Here is a 12,781-nt window from a genome sequence, read left to right as displayed (position 1 = left end):
GAAAAGCATGCTCTGAGGCCTGTTTACAGTGCCTCAATCTAATGTTAGGCCCTGTATACTTTTACCTGTAACCCATCATTATCATCTGTGTTATTTGCTTGAAACACTATTTAGGGCATTCTCCAGTCTAGTGCATAGAACTTTGTTGCTATCAACAATGCCCCCTTCCATGTTAGTGGGCTAATCCAGAAGCTGACAAATTCATGCCTTTTTACCGCAATGAACTTGCATTTTTACCAAAATCTAAAGGAAAATATGGAAGCGATGGATACATGATTGTAAAACGAACTTTAATACATAGTTAGGTTATGGAGGAGATTGTATGCTATCATTCTAATATTTGTTTTTTTTAAAACGGGAGGGCATCATGCCACGATCGGCGGCGCCATTGCCGGTCCGCACTCGGTCTGGCTCTCGTGCATCGCCACTTGCAGTCAAAGTAACCGCATGGACTGCATCTTCACACGCAGGAGATGATGCTTTCGAATGGCGCCGAATATGCTCCTAAGTTCATAGCAAGTCTGTGAAAACAATAATACACAAAGGTAATATTAGGCAATATTTTCAACAACCAGTGTTTAATTCTTCTTTTCTAAAATGTACATGACGGAAAGATGATGGACACAGCAAAATGCAGGATATTGATCTGAGGCATATTCTGCATTGCAGGGCTGCAAATTGATTACAGAGTCTCTAAGAAATGCATTTGTTATGTCTGCAGAGAGCTAAAGTTCTCTCCAATCAGACCAAAAATAACATGGAAGTGTATTACTGTAAACTACTAAGGAGGTATTGACTGATTCTTTTGTGAAACAGTGTGTGAGACTCAGAGCTATTAATTGGAGTTTGCTCTTCATTAAGTGCCCTGCACACACTTAAATTGCTTCTAGGTCCCTAGGAACCTGCATCTAGAAAGAGCTGAAGAGTTTAGTTAAAGAGAAGGTCTTTGGCGCCCTCCTGAATGTCAAATAAATCGGGCCAAGTCAGAATTAACGAAGCCTAGAGGCCTGAACAGAGAATCCTCTCACCTTTAACGTACAAACTGAATGGAGGAATGACAGGGGACAAATGAAGAGGGCTATTAGAAAATAAATGCTGGCAAGACTTGGCGTTACAGAGTCCCTTTTTTAATAAATCCAAGGTGTGGGGGGGGGAATAGCTACACTCAGGAAGGGTGACTGCTGTCTGGGCCTGAGCAAGTTTTTCATAAGCTGCGCATACAGACTGAGATCTATTCAGCCAATAAGACTCCTTGTTGTTGCCTGTCAGTGTAGGCAAAGTCAATAATGGCTTCCAATCCCTACAAGTGCTGAGGTGTGTGCATGAGTTTCCTTTGGTTGGGATCAAGATGGCACCCAGAAAACAGGAGTCAGTTCTTCCCAGGTCTAAAGGGAGAAGGAGCCCATAGTCGTTTGTGCAATTAGTAAATGAATATAGGACTCCCAAGGCCGGTATAGAATCCGGAGCACGGAAGGGTTGCGAGTAAGTGACTGAGTCCCAGCCTAGCCACTTTTGACCATGCCTGCAAAGTTAAGGGATAGTACAGATAGGTGTTGGATCGGGGGGGGGGATACTTGGAGGGTCCCTGAAAGTCACCATTGAAGAAAGAGGTTAATTTAATAACAGCTACTCTAGAATCGTAAAAAAGCAATCAATAAATCCCACAAACTTGTCACAGCTAAGTGTGTTTGGTGCACTGAAAAAAACTTAAATACTCTTTTAATGTTTTCAAATGTAAAAGTGTTCATGTTTACCTTGTTCAACGGGTGTTCATGCCATGCATATGAAACGCCTGCAAAATGCAAAAGAAAACAGAACGTCAAGCCATGAAAATTTGGGATTTTTCAGACATCCTATCACTCAGGCAGTACACTCATTAGCCCCTCCTTGGGAGTGCTCAGTTCCCTGTACACTGAATTATGAGGAGTCATAACTTGTGTTCACTACTCCCACATTAGTTTTACTATAATCACCTTATTTTCCAAGATTTGACACAATTTCTCCACATGGATAAAAGGCAGTCTCTAGGAACTACCAATGATACACAACACAGTAATATAGTAGGGAGGCATGCCACGATCTACCCTAAATCCCACATCACACCACATGTCTTCCATCAGCATCCGAAGATCATACCTCCAGCCTCTAGCATGGCATCTCACATCTGCTTGGTCCCTGCATTGAGAAGGAAGGAGAAAAGGTTTTACATTAGTAATGAATGCATGCAGTTTTAGAAGTTAGAAGACATTTTTAGTGCACTCCTTGATACACCACACAAAAGTCTTGGCCCTCAAGGTAAAAAAATCAACTTAATCAACTAGACCACATCTCTTTGCAGGGTTCAAGATACATAATAATTTCAGTTTTGATATAGTTCCCCATCCCACATCCCCTAGCTGCTAAACAATGTATTTATGGATAAAGGTTATGCTGACCACCATTTGCTGTATTCGATGATACATTAAACTTGCAGGTAAGGTGCCAGTGTGGGCCCCTGGGACCAAAATCCCTAATACATGTCTCATCCTGCCATAGGGCCTCACTCGTAGTTCACCAATATAAGCACGGGAACATAGAGTGCAGGAACATTTTGCATATCAACTCCAAGAGTGGAGTGCCTTCCAATTCCATTCCTCATTGAAAGGGACGCATGGTATCACAAGTAGGACACTGACACCATAGATAAAATTACAAAACCTGTATTAGATTCGTGGGATTTGGAAAAACTCCTACTTTGCCCTATAGCTATGATGGGAGTAGTCTCTGCCATGAACTCATAAGAAAACAGTCATAGTCACGTCATTGTCAAATCAAAATGGCCTATACTAACAAAACTGAATGCCTGCCCCATCTCTTCTACAAAAAGTGTGTAAAGGGAAATATGTATTAAAAGAAAAGTCAGTGTTATAACAAAAAGGATCAAAATGGCTGAGTCAGCTCTCCTACTCACATTGGACAGCACAGAGTAGACGGCCCTCGTGGACAGGATGACACATTCTGGCTCAGGTTCTCAAAACAAAAGCAGTTAAAAAACATGGGTTGAGGGCTGCCTGGCCTTACACATTAAAGTCTCTAATTCCAACTTTGAAAAGTTCTTTCGCAGTTCAAAGTTGTTTAAAAAAAAAATGAAAAAAAAAAAGGGCACGTAGGTCTCTGTCAGACTCAGACTTTTCAATCACAGCACTTGTAGGGCGTCCCTTCACCAAGATTAATTCACATTCTTTAGGGGTTTCCTTCCCCTAACTTATCACTCTTCCGGTCTACTTTAGTCGGGCTTCGACCTTTTTCTGATGTCCAAGACTTTCGAATGTGCAAGATTGGTATATAGACCTCAGCAGGACCACTTCAACTTTCCCTTCATCTCAGGCTCTTGTATTATTTGCCCCAGTGTCTCTTGGTCTGGGTAGTTCAGTATCATAAGCACAAACATTCAACTTTCACCTTTTCAGTTCCCCTTTTGCAGGGGTTAATCTTGATCGTTATGTATTTTAGAGTTCAGTCACTTTGTTGCTTTATACTGTGAGAAACCTGAAGGTGTCTCACCGCTAATCCCCAGGGATCTGTCATCCAAGTGGCCAGGACACGGCCATCGCTCTTGGATCTAGTTCCTGGGGGGTGGACCAGTGCGGAGGGGTCCAGGGTGAGTGGAAGTGGGACAAAGACGGGTGAGGCATGGTACCCTCTTCCCTATAACACATTTCCGCATCCTAGCCTTTCGGATATTTAGAAGGTCTACCTCCCTTTTCCAACACAGTTTCCTACACTTTGACAGACAACGAACTAAGACTCCGAGCCATTTACCTGACATGTCCCAACACAAGTGTCAGACAGAATCAGGCAATTGACAATAACGACGCACACCTGATAGCCATTTCCTTTCCCCATACGGATAAAAGGCAGAGTACGAAAGAATACTTCGAGCAAGGCCGAACGCATGAGGAAGCAGCTATTCTGGACTGGCAGTTCAAACAGAGGAGAAAGGCAGAGAGACATGGAGGGACAACGAGGAGGGAATTGCACTTGCCCTTTTCAAATCAGACCTGCGAAGCCTCCCTATAAAACCGGGAAGTCCAGCTGGCGTGTGGTGAACAAAGAACTTATGTAAATTGAACTTTAAAGAAACCCTAGTAAAAGGTTTAGAAGCAGAGTGGTCAGGCGTCACGGTGGCACTCATTCAAAGAATTCTGACTGAAGTCCTTTTGGGTTGTATTGTTTTGTTGAAACTACAAAGACCAAGAGGTCTTAGGAGAGGCTAGTGTAAAGTGTCAGTGGTCCAAGGACAGTTTAATAAACACCTTCAACTGTGATCCCTTGTGTCAGTCTTTAATGTTCCCACCATGAGTTCCTTCCAATACCAAAACCTTTCACCTTTCACAGAGACTTTTGAGTGGGCTATGGTCCAAGGACAGTTTAATAAACACCTTCAACTGTGATCCCTTGTGTCAGTCTTTAATGTTCCCACCATGAGTTCCTTCCAATACCAAAACCTTTCACCTTTCACAGAGACTTTTGAGTGGGCTACTTCCTTTCAGTGGACCACTCCGCTACTCTATCACTTGCTTCACAGTTATCGGTAATTTAAAGCTCACCAGAGTTCTGCCTTCCTTCGTGTCTCATCCACACGTGTGCAGCCATCAATTGTGAGATATATTGTTGCAACTTCAATTTTTCTTTAACACACACCAGCCTTTTTATGGTCGCTCGCCAACTCACTGGCTGTGTGCATTATTTTCTTGTCTTTACGGTTTTCATTCACGAATCAAGGTTAATATCACAGGCTTGGGCTCACCTGCCCAACTCTGTTGTTCACACGGGAGGGGTCGCTGGCACCCTTGAACCACAATGCAGTCTTGTCTGGGATTTGGCATTCTCCACGTATCTTTCATAGCTCTTCAGAGGCAACCTCCTCCTGCAAGGATCTCCTGGGTTCCCCTCCCCTTTGCTCTCGTCCCTCTGTCGGTCGCTCCGCTCCAGTAGGTTTGCCTTCACCACGGAAGTTCTGCTCCTTCTCGTGTTCCACCTTCCTCAGAGTGTCTGTCTATGTTCCGCCTTTTATCCATGTGGGGGGAGCTAATGGTTATCACATGTATGTGGTTAAAGTCAAGTGCCTTTCTTTGCCTGACCCAATTAGCGGGACATGTCCAATGAGACATGTAAGAGTTAGCCTCTTTACACTGTTACCCTTTTCCTCGGCCCAGTGTTTGTACACGGGAGATTTGGAACATTGGGGAATCCTTTAAAATAGGATGCATCATGGGTAATGGAAAGGGGGGAAATACCACGTTTCACAATTGGTTGTCTCAACCTCACTCTACCAAGGCCCCTCACCCAGGCGATCCTCCCACACTGAACCACCCCCAGAGAGATTCCCAGGGACTAGTAGGTGAAACACCCCTTGGTTTATCACCTCATTCCACATTCCTGCCTATTAACCCTATGCTCGTTTTACCATACTTGTGATCTGCTCATAAAAAAGCAAAAGGACTCACTGGGTGGGTGCAGCAAGAGCAGCTCTAGGAAACGGAAAAGAATGCAAGGGTTAAGAAAGGACCACATACATCTCGGTTAGGCCCAATGACAAATGACTTTAAGACGTGTGATACTTAGTCCACAGATCAGCATTGTTTGCACCCTCCACCTAATGCTCAACATCTCTTTCCTCTTGCTGCTTACTGATCTAAGCTTTTGCCAGCCCATCACCACTTCTCCATCAATGGGAATGGTGTTATCCTGCTCTACTTCCCTCATTTTCTGGCAGGATACCCACTCCATCCCCCTCATTCTGCCCACCGTTATGCATAGTCATCTCCCTCCACTGTCCAGCTTTCTGCCATGCACACTGCTTTCCCCTCATCTTACAACCATGAATTTCAATATAAACCTATCTGGCTTTACATCTTGATGGTGTGAGTGATCCCCTCTGTTTTCACCGCTGACCAGGCTTGTACTCATCCGTAACCGGAAATGTTCTCGCCTCTGGCACAAGTAAGACGTACAGCTGAAAAGGTTACATGCTCAATTCTGACCACTGCCAAGCTCAACTCCCTGCCGTCTGCTTACAAGACCTGAGCTTAACATGAATCAGGCATGTGATAATTCACAACCAACTGGCTGCTCACCTCTTATCCGTGGCATCTTCTTGGTTCATATCTTCAACAGTCGGGCGAACTTTGCGCAGTGCTCCAAGAATGCAGCGAAAGAAGTGGGAAATTTGAGCCCTGAAGGTCCTTCTCCTTGGATATAAAAGCACATATGAGTTCATCGCTGTCCAGGTAATAAGGTATTAAGACAATGAATTTAAAAATGTAGTTTTGTTTTACTGCTCGGTTAGTTCAATTTCTGCATACTGCACTCTTACGCTAAGCTTACCAGAGGAACCTGTGTCATTGGGGAAAATATGACCCAGTCCTGGGCTTTCATTTCTCCATCATTTGCATTCTGCAGTCTTGGGTGACTTCAATATAATTAAATTCACTAAAGTAAAACAAAAGCCCTGAACTGGAATAGGTTGTCCCCAGTGAAATGGATTTATATGGTAACAAGAAAAGGCGGGCCTGCCATTTTAGTTTTTGGATCACTACCCTGTCATGAGTCAGAAGATCATCTCCAATTGAAGACAAAACACAAACTCATGATTTATAACCATTAGTGAGCAGGGAGAGACCAAAGGCGGAGGTGACCACAGATATAACCACAGTTTGTCAATCATCGAAACAGCAACACCTTTACTGTATGGGAAATACTATTCCATAATGCTAATCACTGGATATCAGGCCATAGTTCACTCTACCACATAATTCAAATTACACATTATGCAAATGCGAATCAAAATAATAAAAACACTCCAGTAAAATGGGTGGGCTGGCCCAGACAGCCAGTTGCGGGTATTACTCCAGATATTGTAAGGAAGGCATGGTATCAAAGCAAGACGGACACAAGTGAGCGAAGTTCAGGGGTGTGTATTAAATTGTTAAATGGGTGAGATAAACACCTAATCTAAAATGGGAGCAAGCTACGAGTCTAGTCAAAATAAAAAGGGCCTATACTAAGACAACCTATTGCCAATCCTTACTGCTATGCTACGAAATAGTGTGGGATAATGTTGACAAGAAAAGAAAGAAGTGTTCACAAAATGATACGTCAGGATATTATGGCCGGGGTCTCCTTTCCCCACATATTTTTCTTCAAGTCAGGCGATTACTCTTCACACTCGAGACCCCCTCAGCCGGGCTCCGATCCTTCTCTCAACCGTTAGCCTCCCTCAGTCAGGTTCAGATCAACCACTCACTGTGGACATCCCTCAGCTGGATCATACTTGTCATCACAATGTTCACGGGTGTATTACTGCTCACCCTAATTCGCATGCATCCCTCAGCCGGGTTCACATGTGCCAAAATAACAGTTCAGTTAGCTTTACCACAGTGCAGAAATCACTTCCTTTAGCTTTCTCCTGGTATCCCTCCGTCGAGTTCACATTGCCATTTTAGCATAGTTCAACAGAAAGTCATTCTAAACCCCTTAGGCTTTTCCCTTACCTAAGTCAGCATCTTAGCCCCCAGTCAGGCTTTCCCTTAAGCCCCCAGTCAGGCTTTGCCTAAAGCCTCCAGTCAGGCTTCACACAATTCTATCACAAGGTTCCCGTGTGTGTTACTGTTTGACATAGTAACAGTTATTTTGCTTCCACAACATGTCAGACCTTCGACTGTACAAGGGGTTTGGCTTGTCCCTCTTATGAACACTTTTGACACCTCCTGTCAGCCTCCCCTAAGGCCTCTGGGTACTTGTGGTTTCAATAATCTTAATTCAATATTTTCCTTGTTCAGGAGAGGGGCACCAGTCAGAGACCTTCGAAGGAGCGCCCCCACGTGGTGCTGGACCACTCTGTCTCTGGTGTCAATTTCACTCACAAACTTCACCAGGGTCTCCCTCTGCTGGGCTCAGACCCCTGATATGGGTCCCAAAGGGCATACCTCTTTCGGGCTCGTACCCTGCTCCCAAAAGGTCTCTGTAAATCCACAAGGCGTCTCCGTCTGCAGACCCTCCTCCAAGACTTCAAAGTCCACAAAGAAGACTTCCCTCTGCCAGGCTGGAGTCACCACTCACAATTTCACAAAAAGGGTTTTGGGACTTCTAGTCAGGATTTTGCTCCCACTTCTGAGCTCCCCAAAACGGCATTTCCTGGCATTGGGAGCTGCAGGCGCTAAAAGGGGATAATGTTCTGAGGACAGGGTTTCTTCTGCTGACACTCAGTGACCTAGGTTCACCTGACTGGCCCAGGGGAGGAGTCTGTGGGTATGGCCAGGCAACACCAGTTGCTCCTGGTCTTGCCTTCTGGATGTATAGCTCCCTCTCCACAGTGCAGTCTCTCCTGGACTCACAGGGCCAGTCTCGGGCGGTTTTCTCCTCCAGGTCTCACAGGGTCTCACAGGGTTCTCAGCAGCTCTTCTAGTCTTCCTCTGGCTTCATGCACCTTCCAGCATCCCCAACTCACTCAAAGTGTGCTTTCTTGCCCCGCCATTTATACATCCTGGGAGTGGTGATTCAGGTGTGCACGGTTGGAAGGGAATGCCTGAGCCTGCCTGTCATCATTAGCGGGACAATATGGCGGTCATCCATAGGAGTTAATGGCCCAAGGATTCCTATGGGTAATCCTTATTCCTCCATTTTGCTTCCTCTTCTTCACAGTATTTGACAGACAAGAGTTAATGAAGGGGATTCTGGGGAATGTAGTTTGCTGCATATTACGGAAGAAAATAGGATGAATAATTATTAAAAGTTTTTTCAACAAGAAAACAGGGATTATGGGGTTTGTAGTGTTCCACTGAAGAGGAAGGAAGGTTATTGTCAGAAAGGGGAGAACAGATGGGTCGTTGTGGATACATGTGTTTTCTCCTGCCTTTTCTTAAAGGAAAGTAGTGGGGCAGGATGGGACTGTGGTGGCAATATACCTGTAAGGATATTTGGCGTGTTACAGCACAGAGTACAGCACTACTGCACAGGTAGCAACCAGCACAGAGTACAGCACTACTGCACAGGTAGCAATTTTTTTTTGATGCAGCACCAAATGCCTATGGTGCATTGCTATATGTGTTACCAGATTAACAAGGAAAGACAGGCTATTCAGTCAAAAACGATTTTAACATATAAGATGCAAATCTATTTTTACAGTTAAAAGCACACGTGCACATTCAAAAATGCACACTATTTTTCACCTGAAATGCCTATGGTGCGAGAGACACATTTGGAAATTAATAACTAACATTACTCATAACTAACCTGACTAATGAAACTGAAGTTAACATAATCCACTAATAAAAATGTGTCTCCACTGCAGAATTAGGCCTATTCTGAAAGTGAACTTTTAAACGCACATCCATTTTTTTTTTTTCGTTTTCTCTGCTGCCCTGTCCACATAACTACAGGAAGCAAAAGGCCTCGAAAGAACAGGAAATCAGTTGGTTACAAAGTATTATTATAAAAATGAGCCATTGTGTAGAGAAGGAGGAGATGGCATGATTGATTCTGATTGGAGCAGCGTCATAGCAAGTATCATGCTAGAGGGAGTGATCAGAGTTTTGCTGGGGGGAGTTTGAGGGAGAGAGAAGGACAGTCAAGATTTGGCAGAGCTGGGAGAAGGACCTTTTTCCTGGCTGGAGCATTCCTATCTGCAAAAGCTGAGAATTCCAGGCAATGACCCCGGTTTGAGAAGGAAAGGCGCTCCTTTTCACTGGGGTAAATCTTCAAGGGAGCCACATTCAGAAAGAGAACAGCTGAAGAAAACTCGGCTGAACAGATAAGGTAATTACGTAAGTGTGGGAGCTGAGTGTATACGAGAATATTCAGTCAGAGTAGGAAAGGAGATTCCGGTGCCTTAATCACATGTTAATGTTGCAAATTGGGTTCTGTTCTCCGCCATTTTTTTTTTTCAGTGTATCACAGACAATGCTGTTACTGTGCTATTTTATTTATTTCTGTAAAGAGTGAGATCGTGTTTAAATGCAACTTTTATAATACAGAAAAATATTTGAAAGCAGACGGGTGGTGTGTCTTATATTTACCAATACAGTGCTGATGATGAGGGGAGATTTTTAAACAATGCAATTGTCATTTTAAGACAGATGTGTGCATGATCATATTCAGTATGGACAGTTGAGAGTGATTGTTTGTAGCATAGCTCGTTGGAGGTACATGAGCCAACGGGAAGAGGGACTCTCTGAACATAGTTCCCTACCGTATATAAGGTAGTGGAAATTACCACAAAATTACCACATATAGCTCTCTGTCGTAAATAAGTCAGTGAGATCGCCCATGGTGGCACACTAACACTAACACTGAAAATGTGGTATTCCTGAAATGTAGGTCTGAGGTCTCTCTAGTGATTACACGAAAAATCTAAGCAAAGATAAGGGATTCTGGACATTGGGGCCACAAATAAAACAAGGGAATTATGCTCACCAAAATACCACCAACCACGCATACCAACCACGCATACCAAATATGCATGTCTGGGTGCTGAAATAATGCATGTCCACTGTATTATTGTTGCACATGGCCCAATCTGAATACAAGGAGTGATTATTGCTAAGTTATTTTTCGGCGGTAATAAAATACCGTCAGGCCCCAAATCTCCACAAAATACCCTACATATTTATGGTGCGTTGCAGGCCGGGAAAGTGATCATAGAGTACCTACTGGGCGTGGCAAGCGTGTCTCACACTGCCATTTGCACATTAAAGGGAACCCATTTTATAATAGCAGTGTGCCACTAAAAACGAATTTCAGAATGTCACAAAGGGAAACCACATTCTCAGATCTAGTGCAATATTTAGAGGCAAAGTTGTTTGCACATGGGAATTGGTCGTCGAATAGCACGTTAGAATGGAGTAACCGCATTCAGGGTGAGGTGCAGAAAGAAAAACTAGACAATATTTTTGCAGAAGGCAGCATAATTCAGGTCTGCCTTACAAGATTATTGAATGCAGCCGATAAAAGTGCAGAGAAAGACTGTTTAATACGGCTATGCGGCAAAATATGGTTTATTTTAAACAAGTCCCTGCGAATGCAGGAGAATGATACTCAGCTAATTAACAGGTTAAAGACTGAATTAGATGGGGCAAGTAAAAATCAGGAAATGTTGAGAGCAGAATTGGATGTATGCCAAAAAGACATGCAATTAAAATGCAGAGACTTTGATACTCAGTTATCCAAAAGCAAGAAACAATTTGAAGATAGTGAGCAAGAATTGGCACACTTAAAAGCCTTAGTGGATCACATTAGACGGGATAAAGATGAGGTTGTTTCAGAAATGCAGATTTTACAAAAAGAACATTGTGAAAAAGAAGGTGATCTCCAGAGTGCAGAACAAGAAATGATTAAAATGATTCAAGAAAGGGACAAGAGAAATAAAGAGTTCAATGAATGCCAAATGCAAATGTGCGACATGCAGGAGGTGATTAATAAGATGAATGGTGAAAACAACTATTTGCAGGATGAAACCAACAGACTCCTTAAAAAGTGTAAGGACTTAGAACAGCAAATGTGCATTCCCAGGTCCCAGGAGAGGCGGCAGGGTACCACATTCAATGGAGTGGAGGTGAATTCTAGCTCTGCCCAAAGAGCTAGTGCTCCAGTGACTAGGCCGGTGACTGAACTTGGTTGCAGCGCCCTTGGGGGATTTGATACTCCCATTGGGGGCAGCCACCAAACTCATACACCTGAAAACAGGATTGAATCACAAAATAGTGCAATTCCATGCATTGCAATAAGTAGCCCCATAAAAATAATGAAATCCATTAAAGCCCTGATCAAACCATTTAAAAAGGGAGGTGAATGCTGCATTGAGGATCACTTAGAAGCGGTGCATGACATTTTTAAAGCACTCCAGATACCTAAGGAACAGTACAGACAATATTTTCATTTAACTTTAGATGCCCCGACGGCCAGCATAATAAGGGGATTAAATGAACAGCAGAATATGACATGGCTGGAGTTTGAAAAAGAAATTAGGCGTCATTTTTCTCCTTTTCAGTCATTGCAGGAGGCAAAGAAAGTCGCGTACACAATTACTGCTGGACCTAATACATCTCCTCGCCAATTTTTACAAGACTTAAAAAGAGCATTTTCTCGCTTTGATGTATCTTTTGACTCAAATTCCAATGAGTTTAAAACTGCATACTTCTATGGGCTACAGAAAGACATCATATCCCAATTGGTCCGTGAATTTGACCGTGACAAGTCCCTTGAATGGATTGTACATCAAAGCACAAAACTATATGAGGTACTCTATTGTCAGGGTAGAGAAAGTGATAAAATGAAAGATACTAGACCTAAATCTAAAGAACCCTCAGCCACAGTAATGGAAATCAGGTCAGCCAAAATGTCCCTTGAGTCTGCTCAAAGCCAAGGTAAAAATAATGTGACACCTGAACAAAGGGATAATCAACAAAGATCGCCATTTCCTGTACCAATGTTCCAATCACATGATCCTAGTAATAGAGAGAGCTACATCAGCCCTAGGTATTTAGGGGACAGACCCCGGGTAGGATACCGGCCTGATATGGCAGGTATGAACAATAACCAGAGACAAAATCAAGATCAAAGAAATGATGGTCCCTACCAGTCATTGGGGACACAGAGTAGATTTGATCCCAACACCATGATATATGGTAATCAGGATAGGCCCCGATATGTGGATCGATTTACTGATAATGGAAATCAACATAGGGGCCAGTACCCACAATCTGAGAGACAGGACATGAGGCAAAACGTGAACTACAATCCA

At 43.4% G+C, this 12,781-nt stretch overlaps 1 protein-coding gene across 1 annotated transcript in view; it reads right to left on the bottom strand.

Annotated features, from left to right (window-relative positions):
* Positions 1-269: 269 nt before the first annotated feature.
* LOC138520115 (uncharacterized) overlaps positions 270-12,781 on the bottom strand; it is a 35,683-nt gene continuing 23,171 nt past the window's right edge. The window contains exons 9-12 of the mRNA XM_069632618.1: positions 6,120-6,233; positions 2,137-2,175; positions 1,755-1,792; positions 270-521 (exon numbers count right to left, since the gene is read on the bottom strand). Coding sequence (XP_069488719.1) covers positions 1,771-1,792; positions 2,137-2,175; positions 6,120-6,233 — 175 coding nt within the window. The 3' untranslated portion in view covers positions 270-521; positions 1,755-1,770. The remainder of the gene's footprint in view (positions 522-1,754; positions 1,793-2,136; positions 2,176-6,119; positions 6,234-12,781) is intronic.

Source organism: Ambystoma mexicanum, chromosome 13 (assembly GCF_040938575.1).
Source record: "Ambystoma mexicanum isolate Mex_15411 chromosome 13, UKY_AmexF1_1, whole genome shotgun sequence".
In the NCBI taxonomy this organism is placed as follows: Eukaryota; Metazoa; Chordata; class Amphibia; order Caudata; family Ambystomatidae; genus Ambystoma; species Ambystoma mexicanum.
Note: the sequence above shows the minus strand (reverse complement) of the source record. Positions and strands in the feature narration are given on the sequence as shown.